This window comes from Pseudopodoces humilis, chromosome 6 (assembly GCF_049639895.1).
Source record: "Pseudopodoces humilis isolate 2021_Gansu_Grassland_sample_001 chromosome 6, ASM4963989v1, whole genome shotgun sequence".
In the NCBI taxonomy this organism is placed as follows: Eukaryota; Metazoa; Chordata; class Aves; order Passeriformes; family Paridae; genus Pseudopodoces; species Pseudopodoces humilis.
In genome coordinates, this window is record NC_142205.1 from 37066282 (window position 1) to 37091300 (window position 25019).

The 25019-nt window shown below is 38.8% G+C and overlaps 1 protein-coding gene across 2 annotated transcripts; it reads left to right on the top strand.

The window, feature by feature from the left end:
* The first annotated feature begins 6034 nt into the window (after positions 1-6034).
* On the top strand, positions 6035-22787 carry AADAT (aminoadipate aminotransferase). Of its 2 annotated transcripts, none has more exons than XM_005517622.3 (14): positions 6035-6159; positions 7083-7151; positions 9465-9633; positions 10649-10781; positions 11475-11549; positions 12821-13030; positions 13568-13633; positions 14817-14899; positions 16175-16271; positions 17091-17152; positions 19348-19412; positions 19890-19996; positions 20612-20713; positions 21872-22787. In XM_005517622.3, the coding sequence occupies exons 2-14, from the start codon at positions 7085-7087 to the stop codon at positions 21911-21913; spliced, it is 1278 nt and encodes a 425-aa protein (XP_005517679.1). In that variant the 5' UTR covers positions 6035-6159; positions 7083-7084; the 3' UTR covers positions 21914-22787. The 2 variants fall into 2 exon arrangements, with proteins under 2 accessions (XP_005517679.1, XP_087913071.1); XM_088056945.1 differs by lacking the exon at positions 6035-6159 and adding an exon at positions 9244-9305 and having other exon boundaries at positions 7136-7151.
* The last annotated feature ends 2232 nt before the right edge of the window (positions 22788-25019 follow it).

The following is a 25019-nucleotide window of genomic DNA, read 5'->3' on the forward strand; positions in this document are numbered from 1 at the left end:
ACTCTCGGAATCGCAGGACTCAGCATTTGCTTGAATAAGGATTACAGAGTAGAAAAATATGCCATAATCAAAGCAGACTTTACTTCAACCTGAATTAACAAATGAGCATTATAAGAACAAGAGCACATTCACATTTAGAAATTTCATTGGGAAAGAGCAGCCACATGTAGAAATTGTCACGAGGAGAAACTCAGGTTTTAAGTATGTTAAAAGAAAAATTAAAATATTAAGAAAATATTCTCATTTGAAAGAGAAAAGGAAAAAAAAAAAAAAAAAGAGAGAGAGATGGTCTGAGGAAAAAATACCCCTGGAATATCCCATAAGTGAATAGCAGTCACCCTCTGAGTTCTCCCCATTCCTGCCTAGTTAGGGCTTTTTCTTTCTTCAAGGACACTGAAGAACATTTAACCTTTTCTAGATATTAACCTCTTGTCAACATTACAGAGACTCTTTACAGTAAAGAACAGACTGCAGTTTCTGGAGCTTCTATCTAAGGTTTGAATCTCAAAGGCATTGGCCAACAACAAGGGCTGTATAATATTCCCAACACAGTAATGTAGTATGTCAAAGCAACATACTAGAACCTGGGAAAAGCCACTAGGGAAGTTAGGTAGAAGATGGAGTTGATCCATTTAATAAGTCTCTACAAATGAGAAATATGCTTTTTCAACAAGTTTTCCAAAATTTTTTAAGAGTCCTAGTTACATGCAACTATTATGGGATATATCAAGCTAAGTCTGCATATTATGGGATACATAACACAGGAGAAAATTTTTATTCTTCAAAGGCAAAGGCTACATCAGGCAATCTCCCCAGATTCCCTGTCTATTCAGAGTGACAGAAGCACCTTCTGGCTGTTTCAGGAATTCTGTATGATCTCTGGAGCCATGTAATGACTGAAGGCAGATAAGTCCTTTAAGACTGATTGGTATGAGGGTCTTGTTTATCTACACCTGCTTTAATAACACATGTAGACATATGTTCTCAGAAGTGATAATTTTCTTTTTACTACAGATTTGATCTGAATATGAAGAAATATAGCTCTAAAGAACAAAACCTAATGGAACAGAAGCATAATTATATTGCCATTGCTGAATGTAAAATTTGGCTTGCAATAGGATACAAAAAAATAGTCTAAACTATGCTTTAATGTTTATAAAAGCAAGGCCAGAAATTAAAATTTAATAGATAAATTCCCAACTTACTCTCATGACAAAAGGCCAAATTTTAATCAGGAATTAACAACAAAAATGTATCTTCATCAGTTTGAAGACAATAGAAATCCAACAAATTCTTTCATGTTGAATAGACAAACTTCAAAATAGAGAAACGCATCTCTAGTACTGTTTGTCACCACACCTGAAAAGCACATTTTCTCCAGGCAATGACAGGAATGAAGCAACAATTTCACTTTTCCATTATCTCATTTCACCTTTAGAATCATTCCTTTTTCCATGCCACATTTGCACCAGACAAACACATGACCTTGCTAAGAACAGAGGAATATGCAAGGCCAGGGGAGAAAAACACTTTTGCTTCCACTAAATGAAAATGGATAACAAAGGTTGAGCCCTGGGAATAACATATGTCACAAATAATAGTGAGCACCGGCTCCCTGGGAAATTTACACAATAGAGTTCACATGTCAGCAACTGTTTGCCTGTAATATAAATTCAAATTGACAAGACTAAGGTATTATGGAACAGCATTTATCTTAAGATTGTCAGGAGAAGTCATTTAATTTCTTATGATTCATTTCATTTATACGTTAGTGTATTAACTGGACACGTTATTGATCTTTGCGCCATCCAATTTCAGCTTCTACAGCATGGGCAAAGTGATCCAAAAAATATCATTCCTCCTTTGTTTTTTGGGGTTTTTTTGAAGCACAGGGAAGTCTGATTAATGTCTAAGACAAACATCTCACTGGATCAGACATCTTGTTAAAGGAACACATTCTGAAACAAGCAACTGCTTTTGAGGAATATGTTAGTGCAAAAGTCAGCATTTCTTAATATCTAGAAAACTGTTGTTCTAGATACTGTGCTGTCCCCTTTGCTAGATTAGATAAAAAGGCAATGATGAAGCAACGATGATAGTCTTCGTACACTCAAAAAAAAAAACAAGAAAGGAGAATGAAAAAGGTTGTCAATCAGAGCAAGATTGCTACATGTCTGGGTGCCACCACCCTTCAGGCAGAGAGGGCTGCTTCAAACATATTCAAGCCACAGCTGTCACTCTGCAGAGCCACACATCTTCCACTCTAAGACAGTATCATTTGACAGCTGCTACAAATATTATGAATATCACGGATGTCCTGTTATTTTCATCTGACAGTCTCTGAAGCGTAAGGAGCTAGCTATTACCAAAAAAAGGAAAAAGGGTATGCGTGTGTGTAACAACATCAAGAGCAGCAGAAAGCACATCAGGACATCCTCCTAACACTGAGATGGTCAGCAAGCATACCAGGATACTGTTTAATTTTATTCAGATAGGCAGCAGGATTTGTAACTGTGAATCAATCTTCCTTAAGCCCTTTCCCATTCTAGGAATGCATCGAATTTAAAACCCTGGAAAAAGATACTATGCTGTTGCTTAGAGTGGAGAGGAGCAAATGGAGCATTCTACTTCTTTTGCAGCAGCTCTGATTAGGCCCAGCAAGATCAGGGTCCCATTGAAAAAGGCTCAACATAAAAGAATAGAAATGTTACTTTCCCAGGAGCTTACAGTAAAGACAGACAGAAGTCAGGAAATCACTCAAGTAATCTGCAAGCCAAAGAACAACTAACTTCACATCTCTTCCACTAATTGTCTCCAGAGCCAACACACTCCTAGCAGTTTTAGCTTCCCGCAGGAGAACCAGATACTTCTAATGTCTGCAGTAATTGTGTCAGTGGATGTTCACATCCTAGAATCAAACTGTTCTGTACTGCTGAGATCTTCCTGATCTCAGTGGCTGTTACACTCCAGTGATGGTTTGCTGAACACAGGGTGTTCTGCAAACATAAAGGTGCTGCCAAAGTCAGCATTTTTCCTGGGGAAGGCAGCCCTTGGCAGAAACAATTTGCTTCTAATGTTTAAAATGGCTGATCTCACACTTCTCCATTTTCCGGTCTTATGCGATTTTCTCATAGCCAGCCGTTCCAATTCGTCACAATAAAATTCCCACCTTCACATCGTAAGGCTATTTTGACAGCGCCACTCGCCAGTTCTGTCGTCCCCAACCCGCAAGAAGCATTACCGGCAGAAATTTAACCCATTCACTGAAACGCGGGTAGCCATGCTGTTCAGGCAGGACTCTTAATCAGAACTCCAAATTACAGCCCAATAAAAGATGCCAATATGATTTTATCTGGAATTCCTTCTCCAGAGCTGCCCGCACACGCGGTGCTCACGCTCCCCCCTGCGGCCGCCGAGCGCCGCTGCAGGCGCGGCTCCGCCACGGATCGCGCTTGGATCCCCGGATTTTAACCCTTCGGGAGCTGCTCCGAGCCCCGCTCGGGCCTCTGCAGACAGCACCGTGTCTGTCACACGCTCACATTTAACCGTGTGAAATGATCGCTTCAAATAGGGCACTCAAACACTGCGGAATACATGCTATAAAACTAACAAATGTAGAGTATCCCAGGCTACAGTGCAGCGTCTTGGAGAGATTTACACTTACAAAAACAGCAACTGAGTTATTTTTTTTTTGTGTTTACTGTCTCAGTCCTTCTTCCTCCTCTTAAAAGAAATAACCTGAAGTCCTTAGAGGAGAAGGAAACAGCGAAGTAACAACATTTACCTAGTCTCCCTGTTCTTAAATCGAATTGCTTTAGGCTTTTTTGTTCTGCTTGTTGTTTGGCTTTGTAACACATAAGTGGACACAGCACATAGCAAGTTTAGAAAGACATAGTACAGTTCCAGATGACAGGAGACAATAACAACCATATGTAGACCTTACCGATGCTTCATGAAGTATGCATGACTTCCAGCAAATCGTTATTGTTCTAAGTGTGCATGTAATAAAGACAGCAAAGACAGAACTTCTTACACAGTAGTAACAGAGCACTCGACTTGTGGTTGCTAAGGAATATAAACAGTGATGCAGAGAACTGCCAGATTAATCCAGCTGGGATAAGCATCCAAACAATTGTACACTAATTTTTTTATTTTTTTTTTTTTAATTTGTTTCAATAGGATGACACCATAATTGGCTAAGAGACCAGACAAAACCCACAAAAATCAATGGAAAATGGAAAACTTTCCCTTGACTTCCCTGGGCTTTGGTCTGTGTCACAAACTGAAACAGTGACAGCCAGGAAATGAAAAAACAGAATTACACAAAAAGCACTTCAAATTCAATCAGTCTTTCACAGCCAGAACCCCACAGAAATTCAATATCTCTCCACTTGCTATTTCACATTTATATACCCATCTTTTATTTTTTGTCAGTACATCATACAATTAGAAGGCAATTAACTAAATTATAAATTCTTCAGATCATTAAAGCTATTAATAAAATTTGATTTTCAGTCTAAGAGCATTCACACACCAACCAAGGAAACAATTCTTCCTGACTGCAAACCGAACTTGATAGGAACTCCATCTCTATTTCAACCTACTCCATCTAATTAGGAAGCCTCTCAGTAGATACAAATACTGCATAAAGTCACCCAAATTAAAGAAGGGAGGAGAAGAAGAAGGTAACTTGTTAGGGCACCTCATCTTTTTTGTAGAGATGTCTTGCCCTCATACCTCAGCTTTGCCTTCAGCAAGCTTCAGAACAATCCAATTAAAACATGCTTTGAGCACTAGGCACCACAAAACCCGGTGATTTTCTGAAATAAGCCTAGAAATGCTTCAGTGTTCATCCCATCCAATCCTCCTGCCTCCAAGTTAACTACAAAGACCTGTATGCTGCAAAACACAGCTGATTTTGCATGGTCTTGCACTGTTTTTTTTCAGACTACTTGGCACCTAGACCCCTTTGTAGCATTTTATGCCCAGGAGCAAGGGCCATGGCAACCCCAGAGTGAAGTCCAAAGCCATGGCTAGAAAATGACACTGTGTCTCTGCACCTTTCCAAGCAGCAGAGCTACACCAGCAGTTACATGTGTTGCACAAGCCACAGCATGTGACACCCACCCAGCAAGGAGGGACATGTCACACCACCATCCTGCTTTTCCTTCCACTGAACCTACTCATCATACATGGGGAAAAAAGTTACTTGTTGATGTCACACTTACACTTTGCGTCCTTTAATGAGCAAAACCTTTAGTGGAAACATCATAAAGTTGATTAGGATGTGTGACTGCTATCTTTACAAGGGAGGTGATTCTGCCCCTCTACTCCACTCTTAAGGGACGTCCCATCCAGAGTGTTCCCAGCTGGAAGTGGGAGGAAAGGAGGTGCAGAGGAGGGCCATGAAGGCTGGAGCATCTCTTCCATGAGAAATTCTGAAAGAATTGGGGTTGTTCACCTGAAGACTCCAGGGAGACCTTAGAGCACCTTCCACTACCCAAAGGTGTGCTGGAGAGGGACTTTTTACAAGTGCCAAGTGGGAATAACTTCAAATTGAAAAAGAGCAGGTTTAGATTGGATAACAGGGAGAAATTCTTAACTGGGATGAGGGTGATGAGACACTGCCACAGGTTTCCAAAACAAGTTGTGGATGCCTCACCCCCGAAGGTGTTCAATGCCAAGCTGGACGGAACTCTGAGCAACGCGGTCTAGGGGAAGGTGTCCCTGCAGGGGGGCACTCCCGTGGCAGGAGGGTTGGAACTAGAGCATCTCGAAGGTCCCTTCCAAGCCAAATCATTCTGTGATTCTCCTCCGTTTCCCCTGCTTCGCCCCACCGCTGTCTGGCGGGCCCTGGCCGCACCCGGGGCTGTCCATCCCCCGCCTCTCCCCGCACAATCGGCCTCCAGCCCTCGCTTCGCTGGCAGTGTACACACGGAACCGCTGAGGAAGCCGCTCGTTTTCGGGCTTTCGCACGGACCCGCACAGGATCGCTCTCGGGTCCGCGCCGCCCCTCGCTGCCGAGCTGCCCTCAGCGCGCAGGCGGCAGCGCCAGCCAGGGCCCCGTGTCCGCTCTCCGCCCAGCCCGGCCCGGCACAGGCCCACAGCGGGGCCGCCGCTGCCCGCCCTCCCCGCCCGCCGGCTCCGCGCCCTCCGCCGGTAGGTGCCCGCGGCCGCCACCGAACCCTCCCCACGACAGCGGGACGGCGCCGGTCGTGAGCTCGGGATGGCCCTGAGGGCTCCGTGCCCCTTCCGGGGGAGCTGGGGGTGGGCAGCAGGTGGACGTCTCGGAATCGCCTCGGGGAGGGCTGTGAAGCGGTGCTCAGCTACCCCCTTAAAACACAGCCCCAGCCCGCCCTTGTGTACAGCCAGCAGCGCGCCTGTGCCGGGCTGCTGGGGAAGCGAAGTTAAGGGAGGTATTTTTAGAAGGCACGAGATGTTTTTCTCAAAGCGGCCTGGCTCGGTAGATCGTTTCTAGTCACTGCCGGCACATGCGTGTTGCTGTGGTTGCTCTTTGCCCTTCCATTTCATTTCTGTGCTCTCTTTCCCTTCGAAGGAGATGCCTTCTTTTGGCCTTACCAAGCCTTTGGGCTTCCTGCCAGACTGTAGTTCACTATCCCCTGAATCTCTATGTGCACCAGGGAAAAGGAGGAAAACACTCATCAAATGCATTTGAAAGATGTTCTTAATTATCCTTTCCAAAAAAACAAACAAAAAAAAAAATACCAAAAAATACAAAGCCTCTAACTTGACAAGTGTTGTGACTTATAATGATGGCTTGCAATCCTAAAAGCACTTCAAATGCAGTGCTTAATACAGCTAAATAAAGCTGGATTCTCATTAAATAAAAAAGAACTGATGGTTGTTTAAGATCCATCAAATCTTCAGATTTGTAATTTGCCTTTAAAACTCCAGAGCTGATAGTAAAGGGAGGGGAAAGGGGCTTTTTCCTGGTCACTGGCATACCACAAAATCACCCAGATCAAAAGCATTACTTGTAGGAGATGCACATACTAAAAGCACACTGCAGTTCTTATTCCCTTTTCTAGCTTCATGTCCAACTATTTGCTCTTTCTCCATAGATATGAATTACTCTAGGTTCATCACCACTGTGAGTGCAGCAAGAAAAGCATCTCCAATAAGACTGCTGAGTGAGTACATGACCCTTCTTCACAGTTTCTCTGAAAGTATCGTTCTGTGTTCTGGTCTGTGCTGGAATATCATGGCTTAAGACTTGAAAAGCTTTGCAAGAAAACCATGCTGTAAGCTGACAAAGCAAGGCCAGATAACTAGACTTTTGTCAGGCAGAGATGCCAAGGAGCTGTAAAGAAAAGTGAATAGCCTCAAACCATTTCAGAAACCCATCCGGACAGACAAATTAGTATTACCACTTTAACAAGTGTCTGAAAAGTCTGCTACTGTCTCTGAACGCAGGCTTTTGGCACAGTTTGCAACTGAGTTTATGTTGTGTGTCTAGGAACAGGCTACTGCTAATGACTTGAAATTCAGTCCCAGTCTTAAAAACGAGATTTACTTAATAAATTATAAAAAGAATTTAATATAAATAAAAGACAATTAGGAGACATAAGAAATAAAGCAAAGGGTTAAAACGGCCGGGTGCCCTGGCACCTTGCCAGGAACACACCTGGTATCCTAGGGATACCCCTTTTATCCCATCCTTGCTGTGAGGGGTTAATGCATATTCAAGCATGTCCCCTCCTTGGTTCCGCCTTCTTGGATCATGCTCTTGCACAATCTCATTTTCTGCTGGTCAGCATAATTTTTTTTTGCTGGTCATCATTATTCTAGCTGGTCAGCATTCTTTTGGAGTCTGGTTTCCTTTTTTCTGCAGATGGTCAGTTGTTGATAAGGGTCTAGGCCCCTCATCCTTCTTCTGAGGGCAGCTGAGCTTATCTTTCCCCCCTGCCCACGTCCTGGTACCAGTTTTTTGATAACAGTTTGCTCTCCATTTCCTGCTGCTGATAACAGCCTGTTTTCCACAGCTTGATCCTCCCATTGTCTTGCCTTGTCCGGATGAAACACATCCTTACCATTCAGAATTCCTATCTAAGCCTATAACTTGCTAAGAGAGAAAAGAATATAGTGAAAGCATATAATATATATTTATCAGAATAATTGTGAAAAGCCAATATTTACAACATGAATTCACAACACCAGCATGATTCTTTCCACCTCGTTTTCCTGTATCCTGTTCATGCCCATAAATGCCTCACCACCCCCATCAGTATTACTACACTTTCCTTTTCAATATTAATCTATCTTTAGGCTTCCATATTACATTGTCTTCCATGTGTCAGATGGAAGAGCTTAACTGCCTGCTTGTTTACTCAGTTGAAACCCACAGAGACCTGACAGAATCCAAGCATGAGACATACATCACTAGTTAAGCCTTCAGGGGTCAATTTCCCCTCTTGGTAAGGGGCTGGCAGTTGCTGTTCTGCTTAAAATGCCTCATACAGGTACAGCTAAGTCAAGTAATTCACTCTAGGCAGCCTCTTTTTCAATTCATACATTACTATGCATCATAACAAAAGTATTAAGTAGCACAGTTCCTGTAGAAAAACACATCGAGTCTGAAGTTTTGATGACAAAGTAAATCTCTCTTTACCAGGCCAAAAGTCACAGGCATAACACAAATTGGTGAAATAACTGATAAGAATTAACTCCCATGTTCAAGTCTGCTAATAAGTACTGGAAAATAAATGATAACAGGCCACTTTTAAGCCAGATCTGGTGTCATCTGTCCTCTCATATCTGATGTAAAACTGTCAAGCCTGCATGAGTGCCATATTGTGAGTTCTTACATTTAACACAATCAAGTGCCCTTGCTGGATTAAGGTCTGGTCTGCACTGCATAGATTGGATCTGAATGATTGTGAAACTGACTCAAAAGCAGGAAGATTTCTTCATAGCAAATTACTTATTCAGTGCCTCTGCCACTAAAACTGGGCTGCCAGAAACATTTCCATTCCCTTATAGAAAAGCTATAATCATCTGTCAGTATAGATGCCAGATCAGCTGAAGTGAGACTGAATGAAAAACAGAGCAAAAAAACAAAGCCATTAATTTCAAGTCAGTATAAACAGAAGATCATTAAGATTTTAAATTCTTGAAGCTCAAAAGACACCAGTCACGACTGTTTTTATAGTAGTAGAACTGTCCAGATTGTTTCAAAATAAATTACAAATAGCTTTTTTAGCTTAAAATATTTTTTTGTTTTAGTTTGTCCTAACAGTATCTCCCTCCCTGGGCCCACCAAACACCTATTTAATCCAAGCAGAAAGGTGAGTTTAAGAAGAGTTTTCCTTTTGAATTCATGATAGTTAAACACGTAAAATGAAAAATAGAACAAGTTCTCTGGGCCATTATTAAATATTGATTAAAAGATATGATCACCATTGTAATAATCAAATTGTAACCAAGGTGTTTTCCTTTTACTCTAGCTGAATTGATGCAGAAATCACCTCCATCTCTCATCTCTCTGGCTGGAGGGGCACCAAATCCTAACGTTTTTCCGTTTAAGAGGGCAACTGTTGACATTGGACATGGAACTCCTATTCAGATTGGGGAAGATCTGATGAAGAGGGCCCTCCAGTACTCAGCCTCAGCAGGGTATCTGTCACAGCTGCTTGCAAAATTCCAGAAGCTAAGGATCATAATATCCTTTATTATTGCATTAAGTCACCTGTGTTTTTAAATGCTCATAAAGCCCTTTTTTCAAAAAATAGCTTCTTCTCAAAACCCATGGTTCTTTTCAATTTCCCTCACTATTTACATTTGAGTCCAAGTGGAAAATTTTGCAATGAGTTACGTAAAAAGAAAAAAAATACTTAATAAAACCCTAATCCTAGTAATTCTCAAGCTAGATCATTTCCTAGCTGTTAGTTTTTGAAATCCAGACTCCCAAATCAGATATTTAAAAAATATCATTGCATTCATTACAACACACAGTTTCTATGGTTTGGAGCATTTATTTTCATTTGGCAGTATATACTAAAGTTAGTATGTAGAACTTCTGGTAGAGTGGAGGCATTTATAGAATTGTCATTTTTGGTACAAAAATTGCATATCATTACATTACTTTAGTGCTTATGTAAACTCCTCAGCAGACAGCACTGAGTCAGGTGAGGACAGATTTGCAAAAATACTTGGGTACCTACAGAGACACATGGGACATCAGTTAAGAGTTTTCTTAATATTTAAATGAACCTAGCCATTTGTGAACATCCTACAAGATCTTAAGACATTTTTTGGAAAACATGTTTAAGAAATCCATGTTATCTGCAACAGGTTACAAATGGCAAGCATTAGGAGCTTTGTCACACTGCCACATTCAAGTACAGAATGACCATTTCTAGGAGTGGGTATTGTTCAGCCTCCACCTTGTTTCATCCTTGGCAAATAATTTCTGCCCAGATTTCAATATGATAAGTTGGTGTATGGACCACAGATGCCCATCACACTGTCTTATTTTGATAAAGCAGTCATAGCAATTGCATTTAAATATATCTGTGTGACAGCTGAAATCTAACTCAGGACTGCATGCTAGATTTGGCAGAGATTTAGAGGAACAGGCTAGCTTTGGCCTATATAAAGTCTTAGATATGCCTTCTTATTCACATTTCAGGATTCCAGAGCTGCTGTCTTGGCTAAAAGATTTCCAGCGGAACTTACATGATCCCCCCACAGCCAACTACAGTCCTGAGAAAGGACAGATGGAAGTGTGTGTCACAACCGGCAGCCAGGAAGGCTTGTGTAAAGTAAGACCAAAAGATTCATATGTTAGAAGCATTTCATTCAGAGAGATATTTATTCTTACATCAGTTCAGCTATATTCAGCATTAACTGCCCTCTGTTCAGCATTAACTGCCCTCTGTAACTATATGCAGGGTACAGTTTCATGTACTCTTTCTCCATAGATATTAATTACTCTAGATTCATGTACAAGGGAAATAAAATCAGAGTGGCGTTCTAGACTGTCAGGACTGCATGTAAGTTCAGGTAACCGAAGAACCTGTGTAGAAAATATGCTATAAGGTAAACTTTTCATGTTATTCAAGTAGTGCAATAATAAGTGCATAGATGCTTTACCATAACTATTCTAAATATGCTGCTTCTTTTCTTTTTACTTCCTGTTTTTTTTTTTATTTTTACTTCCTGAAATAATTACCCTTTCCAGTCCACTCTCACGGCTGCTTAGTTGATTCTTTAACTTATACAGTAGAAAGAAGGCTTCAGAGCACTGTCTTACCCTATGTCAAGTTGGTAACCTATCTTAATTTGGCTCTAAAGCAGATTTTTCATCCATTTGTTGCCTTTCTTATGGACAGGATAATTACATGGTTAGGGAATTACTAGTATCTAATCAAGATTTTTAATCTCACCAAGTCAAAAGTATGAAGTGCATGTACAAAAACTGAACAATCTTTAAAACAGAATCTTTTCTTTTACAGGTGTTTGAAATGCTCATTAATCCTGGAGACAACATCCTTTTGGATGCACCCACATACTCTGGGACACTAGCAGCTGTAAGTATTCCTTACCTACAAAACATTGTGAATGTTAGATTTGAGCTAAACAGCAGTTTAGTGCCTGGTCTGCAGTCTTATAAACACTGTGTGTATTTGCCATAAAAGCATATCTAAACTCAAGATTTTAGCATCCGACCAGTTACATTCATAAATATTAACTCATAGATGATTTTCTACTAAAAGTTGTATCAAAGCTATTTCAAGTTCCTCTTCCAACCACTAGTTCATTCAGGGGCTAAGATTATATAGGGGACTGGAAAGAAAGCAATCAGGATCTAGTTTGGTTGAATTAAATTTATTACAAGTGGGTATGTTAACATGTCAGCACGTTTACCTGAAGTATTTCATGATCAGAGTATACAATAGCTATAAACAGTATAATATTGAAGAATGCCTATGTGAGTATGAAGAATTAATGAGAACTATACAAAAGCAGCAAAGTTTACTTCTGAAAAGTAGTTTAATCAGTATAAAATTAAGTCAGCTCAAAATCCATAAGAGCTGTGAGAAGGGTTAGCGTAAATATACCACAAATTCCCCTTCCATCAAAATAAATTGTTATTGCTTGCTGTCCTAAATTTGAAAATATAGTCTAAACAGCTGTACTTTTTTGCAAATGTATTTTGACAATGCATCAGCTTGCAGTTTTACTTAAAAATGCAGAGCACTACATGGCACAAATTGAAATTCCACAGAGGAGAGACAGCAAGCTTTTTCATTGGTATTTTACCTATATTTTTTCATACTGTTGTCAACATGTCACTGCAGTAACATCATTTCTTTCTCCTTTGTATTGCTGAATATATCTATTGAGAACAGATTCTTTGCCCTTTGTCAGTGAAGAGTAGCTTAAAGCTCTGACGTTTCTACCAAAGTAGAATGTAAATTGTCAGTAGGAAAAAAAGGTGCAGTGACCTTAACTGCCTGTGGTGAGAGCATGAGAAGTCCTGAGAGAAAAGTTGAGATTTACAAACTCCCTTTCCGCTTGAAAAATCAACTCTGATTTCCTAGAGAAGAGCAGCAATTGAATGTAGGAGTTAACCATTTCTTCTGAGTTGGCTTAGTAGGACAAATAAAGAGTAATGTGCTAAGTTTGGTAAGTCTTACAGCAAATTTAGGCAAACTTTTGACTTAAGAGCAAATGGAGCTTGAGATATCTATAAAATCAAAAAGAAATACTTTTTATTGATGATATTTTAAGGTGCCAATGACAAAAGGAATGCCTTTGAATTGCACAATTATGACAGTTTTGTTCCTTCTATCAACAGCTGAGACCCTTGGGTTGTAATATAATTAATATTCCTAGTGACCAACATGGCATTATTCCAAAAGCTTTAAAAGAAATTCTGTCTGCTTGGAGCCCAGAGGATGTAAAAAATTGTAGCAATCATGTCCCCAAATTCCTGTACACTATTCCAAATGGATGCAACCCAACTGGCAACTCACTGACTCCAGAGCGCAAAAAGGAGATTTACCAGGTATGGAGCAGTGGTCTTGTGAGTCTCATAGGTGGAAATAGATAAATATCAGTCTTCTTACAGTTGAAGATATCCTATGTATGGTATTTGTGCCCATTATTGGTCCAGTAGACATTCCTCCTAGAACTTGTTTCTAGCAGAATCTCTTTCACAACAGCTCTTTAGAGGTACACTATGCCTTAGGTAAACTGTTTTGCAATGGTAGCCCATTGGCAGCTGGTACCTTTGCCATGGGCTTCTACGTGGACTTACTGCACATTGCACAGTTTGAATGCCATATGGAACAGAGCTTCAGTTGCATACAGGTTGTACTACAGGTACCATGACTACTCTTAGAATTTTTTGCTGATATCTAAATTGGGTACTTGAGACCAATTGTCACCATGTCACCATGGGGGCTTCTATATAATGAATGACCAATCATAATATGATGCTATTTGAAAAAAAACACACAAAAAAAACCACAAAAAAAACCTGACTGAATTTGCAGTCTTTTTAACTTTTGTTCCTTTTGTTCCTTTTTATTAATTTATTTAGCTTGCAAGAAAATATGATTTTCTCATAATAGAAGATGATCCCTACTACTTTCTTCAATTTGAAAAGGTAATTTATCTTTCATAGTCCTTAGTAACACCTTATTTTCTGGGAAAAAAAAAAATAAGGTTTCAGGAGAGAACTAAGGTTTGAGCCCTGGGCCTTCCTGCATGCCTCTTCTTCATATCCTAGCACCCCAGGTAGGCCTTTCAGTCATTTTCCCCTTTGTGGTATTTTATATCCTGTTAATTAGTGGTTCAAATTTCTCAAGCCTCACACAGAATAGAATTTTTCAGGAGTCAGAAAATTACTGTTACAGAAATTACAGAAAAAAGACTTTGCATTCAGAGCAAAAGATGTCACTGAAGCAACACTTGAAATTTGCAGCCTCTCAATGTTTCTTTCTCCTTGTGTCTTCTTTCATTCAGCAGAAGACTGCCTACTCTGCATCAACTATACCCCATTTTTATCCCTTTGCCTTTTGGAGAATCTGGGAGTTCTCCCTGATACCGCAGATAGTGGTACTGGATAAGCAGCTTCCTTTCTTTATGTAAATTTTCCACAGATTTCATACGTGAATCTACAGTTACTCAATCTTTAAAAGTAGCTAACTTCAGGAATCAAAACAGGTCTCACAAAGCAGAAAAACATTGGTAGAAGATAAAGGTCAGCACTTTCTCTTTTGAAATATGTTTTTATGGAAGGAGGCAGTAAAACTGCTTCACTTACTCCTTGCATAATGTTGTGAAGCTTTGTAGGAAAATGTAGGAAATGTAGGTGTAAAAACAAAATTCTTGATAAGGAAAAAGTATGCCGAACTCAGATCTTCACAGTTTGGTCATATCTTCTGATTTCATTTTTTAATATAGCAAAGCAAAATGCAACAAGGCTCCATTGTAGAAGTTGCAGTCCCTCTTTCCTCCACAAGAAATCTTGGCAGAAAAATCATTATTTCTCTCTCCTTCTTATGGCATAATACTTAAGTTTAATACTTAAACTGGACACTTGTATGCTGAACAGTGGGCCAAGCAATCATCAAAAAATAACAAAGCTGTTTTCCTGAAAATATTCACAGAATATTATAGTCGTGTCTCAGAAAGCTGGCCTGAACAATCACTTGTCAGCAAGTTACTGCAACGTTTTCCTTGGAATACACATTTGAGAAATTAATTGTGTCTTCATAGTAAAGAAAATAATTCCATTATAATCCTTACTAGCACTTTGAATTTTATTTTCTATTTTTTATTCCAAGCCGTGGGCTCCAACTTTCCTCTCAATGGATGTGGATGGCCGAGTTATCAGGACTGACTCTTTCTCTAAAATTCTCTCATCTGGGTAAGGCCAGCTGCAGACCACACAGCATTGCCTATTCACAAGAATTCATATGAAGTAATGAGACTTGGCATAGTGTTTTCTCATTTATTAACTATCCACTTCCAAAGTAGATAACTATCTTAACTATAGTTAACTTACTATCCATTTCTGGAATAAACTTCTGAATCAACAGCTCTTCGCAATCTACTCACTTTTCATGTCATCTCTTGGCAGTCATTTTACTCCAGGTTCTCTTTCTCTTCTGATGCATATAGTTAAGCTTTTCCCCCCAGGCAGCCCATTCTTACATGCACCATCTAGGTAGAAATACAGGTGCTAGATTCCAGCTCTGTTCCTGAAACTCTTGGGAGCTTCTCTCTTTTCTTTCTTCCATTAACCTTTTTATCTATCTCTTACTATTCCTGCAAGCTCCTTGAATTTGTAATACAGAAAAGAAAGAATGATTCTTCACAAACTGTACATAGAGTTGTAGTGATGTCTAGCCTTCCTGTTCTTTCAGGTTGTTTCCACCTGCCAGAAAAAATAATTTGGCTGTTTTCCATTTCACACAAGTCAATGTATTTGATTCTTAGCTTGCTTTTGTCTGTTAACCTAATAGATATAAAAAATTAATGTGAATTCTGCATTGGCAGCCAATGGATTATAACCCATTCTAGAGAAAGTGAGGAGACAACATAACAGTAAGCGTGATTGCATTTTCAGAAGTGACACTGCAAAATGGCATGATACAATATTATCTTTTCCAAAGACACATATGAGTTTACTGGTTCCATTTTTCCTAAAGTAGAAGCTTCAGCCAGTCTGTAAAGATAGGTAATAAGAATTGAAGCATAAGTAACCATCTAGTTTATCAATTTAAATTCCATTCCTTCTGCAGAAATGAAAGGGAGTAAAAGAGTAAAGCCATATGCCACTTACCTGTTTGTCATAAAGCCTGAGCATTCACAAACTTTCATTGTGGGAAAACCTATCTTTCCTTCCCTTTGATTCATGTAATCTTTATGGTTGCAGAGGACAGTGTCCAAACACAGATTTTGTCCTGAAGCCTCATAACTAAGCAGCATCAAAACCTCTTAAATGTTTTTATTTCGTGACTTTGATACTCAGCTTCTAAATTGTATAACCAAAGGGAAGTATTAAGATACAGATAAATTTGAATACATAAGAGATCCTTAAACTAGCAATAAAATAGTTGCATGTTTTCCCACTTATAACTCGGACAAAATATAAGCACACTGCATTTCTGTAGTAACTCTTTGTTTGTTTGGTTTCCAGTTTAAGAATAGGCTTTCTGACGGGTCCCAAGCCTCTCATCGACAGAGTTGTTCTACACATTCAGGTGTCAACAATGCACACCAGCACTTTCACACAGGCAAGTACCAAGTTACCAAATATTTAGAGAAGACAACCTATCCCAAGTTATAAGAAACCACAAGCAAATTTCTTTGTACTTTCACAGTTGCTCTGCACTTTTGTAGTTTTGCTTATGCACATTCATTGTCAACTCTGCCAAAGGAAAAGAGACCACCACAGAACTCAGCACTAGAGTTAGAAGGTTGTCTCAGTGCATGGATAGTACAGCTGATACCCCTTAACCTTCAGATTTCAAGAGTCAAGATTTGAAATACTTTATCTCTTCCTGGTAGGTTCATTTGAAAAACCTCAATGTAAAGCATAGCATGGAAGAAACATTCATTTATTTTTTATTCTACTTTTCAATTAAAACTATACTGGCAGCCCACAAAGACATTTCAAAGCAAGCTGACAGCTACAGCCCCTTTATGGTTAGTAATAAGGAAAGGAGACACTGAACACATCCAAATACGGCTTCCATCTTCCAGCTCCGTTAGTTCGTCACAGAGATGCTATTAAAGCGGAGAGGCCGATGTGGACAGGAAGGTAAAGCAATATACATTGCCTTCCTCTTTCTCCCCAGTTATTATATTTAGCTCTTCATCCATTTTTCCCTCCCCCTGCCCCAACTTCCAAATACTGCTATGATCCTTGGAGACACCAGTAACATGGACTATAATGACCTTGGCACCTCTGTTTATAAAGGGCTCCAAGAGGCACCGCATGCGATTTCATGTCTGGGGATATGTTGAATAATGCATCTGGCTATGGATCTTTTGATGATTGTGGAACAGTCCTGTTTAAAACATGGTATTGATGATGTGTTTTATTTCTTTAGATTATGATATCACAGCTGCTTCAGCAGTGGGGACAGAAGGGTTTCTTGGAGCATATAGACAGGTAGGATTATGTCATATGCTGAATCGCATCATCTGTCATTCTGCTACTTGTTACATACATCAAACTATCTTTGTAGTAAACAAGTCAGAGGAGGTGCACCAGTATTAGGTCAAGTAGGTAAGGCGGGTCACCAAGACTGTTGGGTTCACACAAGAGCCCTGAAGAGACAGTGTGAAGTTCCACACAGGCAGGTCAGGGCATGTCACCTACTTCTCCAGGCAGACAATCCACTAGTCCACTGCCACAGACATCATGCAACTCTCCCACCTGAAAGGAACTTGAGAGGATCCTGGAAGCTTCAAACCAGTGAATAAAGTTTTGATCCCTGCTAAAGTGTTAGCTCTCTGAGCAGCATAGCCTTTATAAAGGGAGTTCTTGCCTCACTAAATTAGTAGGAATTCACACTTTTGCCATCCTTCATCTCCTGATTTTGGATACTGGTGGGAAAAAAGTGAGGTTTATCTATTAACACTAAACATTGCCAGGACATTGCCTCTCACTCATAGAGAGCACTGGGCTACCATCTAACTCATAAGGCATTTCTCACATAATGACTGACACACATTTAGTTTCATTTATTATGCAGGAGGAGCATAGTTCCCCTTGACTGTCAGTGCCTCATTTTATATGCTCTACTTGGATATCATTAGAGTCCCAAGTTTCTCACTTCAGTAGGAGTGTGCTATACTCTGCAAAGGACTGTAACAACAACATGAGCAAAAAGTTCTTAGATCTCACTGTAACAGCCACTTCTGTCCCCTTGATGTTCATACTGTAAACCACAAAATTTGAAAAAAAAACCAACAAACCAGGCACAAAAGCCTTAGCATTACTTTGTTTTAAGACTTAGGAGCATAAAAATAAGTCTCATGGAGGAACTGGGACCACACTTTATCTCAACTTTGAGTAGTTACCAAAATAAATCCCAAATGTATCTCTTCACTTATCTCTTTCTTGTTGGTCAAAAGGCAGCCTTGCTCAAGCCCAAAGGCCATTCTTGTACTTTAACTAATGAAAATAGGGTTGGAAGGGAGCAGCTGCACTGCTTTATAAGCTTACTGATGAGGCACCACAGCTGGCTGCAATCTCTTCCAGCTGATTTCATTTGTTCAAGGGTGAGTTGTTAGATTAGGCTTTGGAGAAGATTGACTGTTTTTTGGAGTAGCTACATTTTTGGGGAAGTTTTGTCTTGCTAATTGTTTTGATTTCAACATGCAATTAACATGGTAACAGGTAAAAACTTTGTAACAGAATTTGCAATTTTGGTAAAAACTGCACAAAGGAGATTTGCTCTTTTATAGAATGTAGCAATAGATATATCTGAGCCCAAAAACTGTTTAAGTCTCTGGAGGTATTGGTGTTTGTGTATCAGATGTAATAAAATATATCCAGAAATCAAAGCTATTAGTTCAGGGAGTATTTTTAAAAATACAAATGTAAAATTATGTAAATTATGCAAATTACTAAGGATGTTTTCTCAAGGCATGGGAACACATTTGCATTTGAATTATGAGCTCAGTATCAGGCATTTCTCCTGTGTCTTCCATTGCACAGCTGTGTCATTTTCTGTCAACAAAAGCCACTGCACATGACTTGTCCATGGTGAAACTTGCGTTAGAATAATTTTTCCCAGTAAGAGATTAAATTATTTGAAAGCTTTACTTAAAGTATGAAGGAAGTAGGTTTAAAAGTTTAGAAAAGGGGAAGGTGTCAAATAGTTATGACAGTTTTATCATATTATTTGCTTTTTATCTTGTCAAATGATATTTCCATATCAACCCAAATGCACTGTGCTTTTGCATATGTTTAAGTCCCTAATTTTCTTCAGTGTGTGCTTTGTGCAGTAAATACTGTTAACAGGACTTGTATCTACTGCTATAATAGACAGAATGGTTGTAATATATAAAAGGTTTCTATGATATGTGTAAAGCTGAAGAAGCAGCCACACAGGGACTTCCTCTGTCTGGTTGATCAGTGCCTTTTTGGAGATGCAATGAAGCAGTAAAGGCTTTTTTGGATACATACACAAAGTTTTATACACACAGTATGTGTTGTGCCCACCTAGGATATGCCTGTATTTCTATTTAATGTGCAATTGAGTTGTTCAAGTAGAAAAGCATTGTTTCAGCCTTCAGAAACAAATAGACTCTGAAATGATACGAGTTCATGACTCTCAATTGATAATTTGCTTTCAGAGTAGTGGACTTCTACAGGATCCAGCGGGATGCAATGCTCACTGCTGCTGACAAGTGGTTAAAAGGTCAGAGTGCAACACAGATAATCACTTAAATTTTTTTGCTAGCTGTTTGTCATCGTTGTCCTCAAGAAAAATCACTTGTCTCTTGACTGAAGTGACAGATAAGCACAATAAGCAAATCAATTGCATTAAATATTAAGCTTAGGATAAATTCTCTATTGCTGCGTTTTTATGCTTTCTGGTAAGACAGGGAGATAGATGGTAATGAAGAAAGCTCACCACATTACTATTTAAATGAATTTTAATAGCCTGTATTTAACTTCATTATGTTCTTATACTTTTAATGTTTAAAATCTCTTATTTAAAAAGTCTCTGAAATAGTGACCTTAATTTAAAAGAAGATCCAAAAAATCACTATAGCAATAGTGATAATAATGTTTGTATCAGCAAATCCAAAACATCACTGAATCTATGATGTATCCATTAAAAGTGGGGCATAAGTTTCTTGATTCCATTTTCTCTCTCTCTCTCTCTCCCCAGACTTGGCAGAATGGTACCCTCCTGCTGCTGGCATGTTCTTATGGATCAAAATTAAGGGTATTTCTGATACACAGCAGCTGATAATGGAAAAGGCTTTAAAGAAAGAAGTATGACATGTGACTTAATGACTTACGATCTTAAAATGAAAAAAGAGAGGGATAAAATATCTGTATCTATCCACATATGCACGCATAAAAAAGCAGGTGAACTTGCTGTGCACCATCATTAAATCTGCAAGTCAGGCACTGTGGCATAGTTACTGACTAACAAAATATTTTCATGACTCTATTCAGATGTTGATATTTTATCAGTTGACTTAAATTGAAACCAATATAACATATGGTACAATATGTCATTGTATATTACATATATATGATATTAATATTTATATCTATTTGTATGATGGTTACTGACCAAATTTTTTTTAATGAGAGAAATTAAGTTTGGTTTTATTTCTCCTATTTATAAGACCCAGCATAGTGTACTGAGTAAGCTACACCCCACGTGCTTCTAAGTATTGTGATGATATAAGCAAGCCCTGGTAACCAAAACCTAAGACTCATTGGTTTTATTATGAAAAGTCCTCATTTTGAAAAACAGAATATATTACACCATGTTTGGTACAAGTGTGTAAGCACTGAGCTTTCTCAAATTTAATTTAACATAGTGTTTTAAAAATGTAGAAGTGTTAGTAACTGTGTGGTTAATCCATTTTTTTGTAGGTATTACTGGTTCCTGGAGGAGCATTCAATATTGATAGTTCAGAGCCTAGTTCTTATGTCAGAGCCTCCTTCTCTCTGCCTTCTCCTGCCCAGATGGATCTGGTGAGAATTTCTTTTTTTTTTTTATTTATTTTCTTATCAAGAACTTCTCACACAGTAATGCTCCTTTATTTTTACATCTTTCTCCTTATTTTTTTCTTGACTGTTAGGCGTTTTAGTCTGTAGGTGATTAAGCAGTACTTTCACAGCAGCGTTAGCTGTTCCTTAAGCAAGAGACTCATCCAAATGACCTGCAAGGTACCAAATTTTTAGAACCACTTAGAATTTTTTTTTGTATCTCATACATGCAGTGTCTCACACTTCAACCTCCTAAACATTATCTATAAATGCTTTACTGAAGCCAGAGCAAGCAGTAAGACCTGCTATTTGCTGAAGTATTAGCAGGCATCATGTGTCTTTTAGACTTTACATTTCCAAGCTTTTGAGATTGAATTATCAGTGTTCTTTCGCCAAGTGTGTTGGCAATTCTTTGTAAGAAAGAATATTGTTTTTCTTTCATACAATTTACATACATGCTTTATTGTGTTACTTGGAAACAAATCTTTTATGTGTTTTAGGAGCATTTTTGATGTTATTTGGCTCTATCTATAAAATCAGTGGGAGAAAAGATAGGAGACATTTATTTGTCCAGATTTATTTGATTGGGGTGCTTGAAAAAGTTCATTATTTGTAATTGTACTTTCATGCAGTTGTGAAGATTTGTAATAGATTAAGTGCTTCTATTGCCTTTTTCGTTCTTCCATATTCCTTCTATTTTTCCTTTTCCTCTGTGAAAGTGATCATAACCATACTCTTGACAGTCAGGCTGTATTTTTATATGCTTCCCCACTTAACTGTTCTTCCTTTTTTCACTTTCGGAGTCTCTGGGCTGTTATATTAAGTTAAAAAAGATACTCTTTCAGGGATCACTAGTTTTTTAGAAGTTACATCAGAATTCCAAATAACCTTTGAACATCAATATATGCATTTTTCTGTTTCAGAAATCTCTGCTTTTTATTTTCTATCAGGGAATTGGAAGCTTTGTGCAGTCAAAGCCCATACATGATTTTATAAAAGGAAAATGGAGAATATCAGCAGGACTTTGAATTATAAAATATTGATTCTCTATGGTTAGGGAAGTTTTAGTAGCTTTACAGGTTTGATGTGTGCCCTATTCATGTAATGCTGAAATATAAATGTAAACCATATTTGTCATTGCAGGCCTTCAAGAGACTGGCTGACCTTATAAAAGAATCTTTGTGAAAAAGTTAAATAGAGCTCTTGAAGTAACAAAAATCATCTCCAGAAAATATTTACTAACATTTGGATTTCATCAGAACACTTAATAAGCAAGCAAAATACAGTGGATGTTTCCTTAGATGTTTTCAGCTAAAAAAACAGATAGAAAATTAAAGTGAAAAACAGTTTACCAAATCTTTTTTGACAGGACATTGCATTACTAAATTTATCCAATTCAGAAACATTTAAAATACTTAAAACAAAAATGTTCTATTTCCTGTAAAATCCATAGGTTTTTTAGATTTTAATTGATTTTTATTCTGACTTTTGTTTTCCATTTGAGTTGGGAAATAGAAATCATTTACTTAGGAAGTTGCACTTGAGGTGGTCTTAGCCACTATTACTTCTCACTGTTAATCTCAACTAATACATTCCTCCAAAATCTTATGCTGGAATTGTCTCATGTCACTTCCATGTGTGGCATCTGGTTTTAACGATTTGAGGATCAGTATTTAATTTTACTGAAGTTTTGTCAGATAAAGCTGATGTACGTATGCTAAAAAGATTGAAACTGATCTAGAAAAATGAATCTATGATTATAAATAAACTGAGGTCTCTTGCAATTTGCAAGGGCATTGCAGTTCATTCTCTAATTCGTGAAAGGTATTCCAATTGCTGGTTTTTACTTCAGTCTGTGAATAATTACTCCGCATCTAAGTTAGAAAATCTTTGGTTTGCCAAGGCACGTGGATGTGCAAAAGGAACTACTCTTGGTTATTCAATCAGATGTGGTTTGGAATGGAAAGTGAAAGTAACTAAAAGGGCATATGGTGGAATGGACACTACCCTGACACTTCCAGATGCAAACAAAATGAAAAAATAAAGAAATATTTCAGTCTCTTGTCCCTTGGTTATTGTCGTCTCAAACATTTGATACTCAGAAACAAGTTAAAAACCTTCAGAAAGTTCAACTGAACTGATTCTCCAAGGTTTCCCATTTGGATTAGTGACTTCAGTTTTATTTACCATTTGGATGAAAGCACATTGGTCTTCCACCAGTATCAGGTGTCTGTTTCTTTATGTGCAGCTGTTCAGAATTTCCAAGTAAAACATTGTTCAAGGATCTAGTTACCCATTCAGCAGCCCAGGCAACCCAAGCAAATAAGGGCCAGGCACAACCTTGCTTCACTGGAAGTTTCACAACAGGCATTATTTTGATACAATAATTTTAATTCCCTCTTTTCCTCCTAGTTAAAAATCCCATGTGTCACAACAAACTAGTACAGATGTATGCCTTTCTCAGCATCCCTCCCATTGGCAGGATCATTCCAGTGCCTCCAGCATCACTTTTTATGTCTGTCTCAAGCCTTTTAATTTAGTCACACATCCACACCACCTTGAGCAGCATATCTAAGCTCAATCCTTTGCTCAGTTTCCAGATTTTTGCAGCTTTTAGGTAAATCCACTGGACAGGGACTGACATAGATGGGCCAGATGACACAGTAGATGGGGCTGGCTCCCCCACAGAGTCAGGCTGGGCTTGGACATGCAGGACCCATGGAGTGACAAAACACAGGGAGAGCCTGCGGTCCCAAATTTGCTCTCAGGGTGCCAACGCTGTCTTTGAAGACAAACTTATCCCATTTAAATGGTTCGATAGTGCTCATGGGGGATCCAAACAGGCAGTGCCTCCTGTGCAGTGCCACTCAACAGGAAGTATTCACATCTCAAGTCACTCTCATAAGCATGTTTAGAAATTATGGAAACTGATGTTGCTATCAGGAAATTTTTATCTTGGGATCAATTGTGGAAATTATTTTATACAACAACAAATTGATGTGTCTGTTTAATTAAAATAATATTTTTACAGAGGAATAAATGTAAATATCATTTAAGACTGATGTTTGTTCTCAGGTCATTGTCATGCTATTGTCATATTGTCATTCACCCAAACCTGAAATAGATAAACATAATCAAAATACATTATTAAATAAGCCTTAAATTGGTGATGTTTTGAATAAAACACCTTAATTTTCAAAGATCTAAATATTAATTTGGTTGAATATAAGCAAAATGCTATTCCATTTGTGCCACATTACCTGGTTTTGCTATCAGCTAATTTAATTTAGAGAGGAGTTTTTTTCTCCCGGTTGTGGTGAAGCATCTATAATTAAATTAATATCCTGAATAATGCAAATTGAACAATGGCAGTGAAATCCTATATGCACATGCTGTTTCCCTGAACCTCTTAATGCACGTTTTTTGGTCTCCTGGGAGAGAGCTTTCACTGTTATTAAGTGTTCAAGGAGGAAGCCACTTGAGACAAAAGGAAAGGGTGGGCAACATAGGAAGAAATGACACAGCAAATGGGTTTTGGGTTTCCCTTTTAATTTCATCCATCCACAAGCAAATAACCTCTCTCATTCATAGCTGGGTTTAAGCCATCTGATGCAAGTGTCACAATCTGCCACTGGAAAAAAGAGCAGAGGAAGGGAAGGACAGAGCTCGGTGTGGCAAGCACAGCCCCCAGCCCCCAGTGCTGCCCTGGTGGGGGCAGTTGAGGAGGAGGCAGCTGCAGGGGCAGCTCCCCGCAGCCTGGGTCTTATTTGTGAGTGAGCATTCAGCTGCCCATTCTCTTGTACCTGCACTCTGGTTCAACTGCATTTTCATGCTTTTGGCAGATGAAAACCACCTAGAAATTCTGGGCTAACTCTGGACACTTATAAATTCTATTTGCATTTTTAGAAGTATACTTGTATTTTAAAATCTTGTGACTTACAGATCTGCAGTTCTTTTGGTCCTGCCTTTGCAATCTGGACTGTGACCCACTTAGGCAAATATGTAAAAGAAGTCAATTGAGATGTGCTGTGCACATCCTACTCTGTCTTGTTTTCTTTACTGTTTAATAACAGGTTTTGAGCAGCCCACTCTAAACAGGCTTATATGGGAATAGAACAGTTGCAGTGTTTGAACTGTAATCACTCTGAATAAAAATGCAAAGAAACATGCACTTTCATTCTTCTTATACTGTTCCCAGGAATACCATGCTGTACCTCACTTTTCTCCTAATGATTATGGAAGCTATTGTGCAACCCTGAAAAGCACAGAAGTCACAAGGGGATAAGAATAG

Bases quoted from the DNA above. Each gene is read 5' to 3' on its own strand.
- AADAT (XM_005517622.3), top strand. From the start codon at position 7,085: ATGAATTACTCTAGGTTCATCACCACTGTGAGTGCAGCAAGAAAAGCA. The intron at 9,634-10,648 runs GTATCTGTCACA...TTCACATTTCAG, and splicing joins CAGTACTCAGCCTCAGCAGG to GATTCCAGAGCTGCTGTCTT. The intron at 19,997-20,611 runs GTATGACATGTG...ATTTTTTTGTAG, and splicing joins AAAAGGCTTTAAAGAAAGAA to GTATTACTGGTTCCTGGAGG.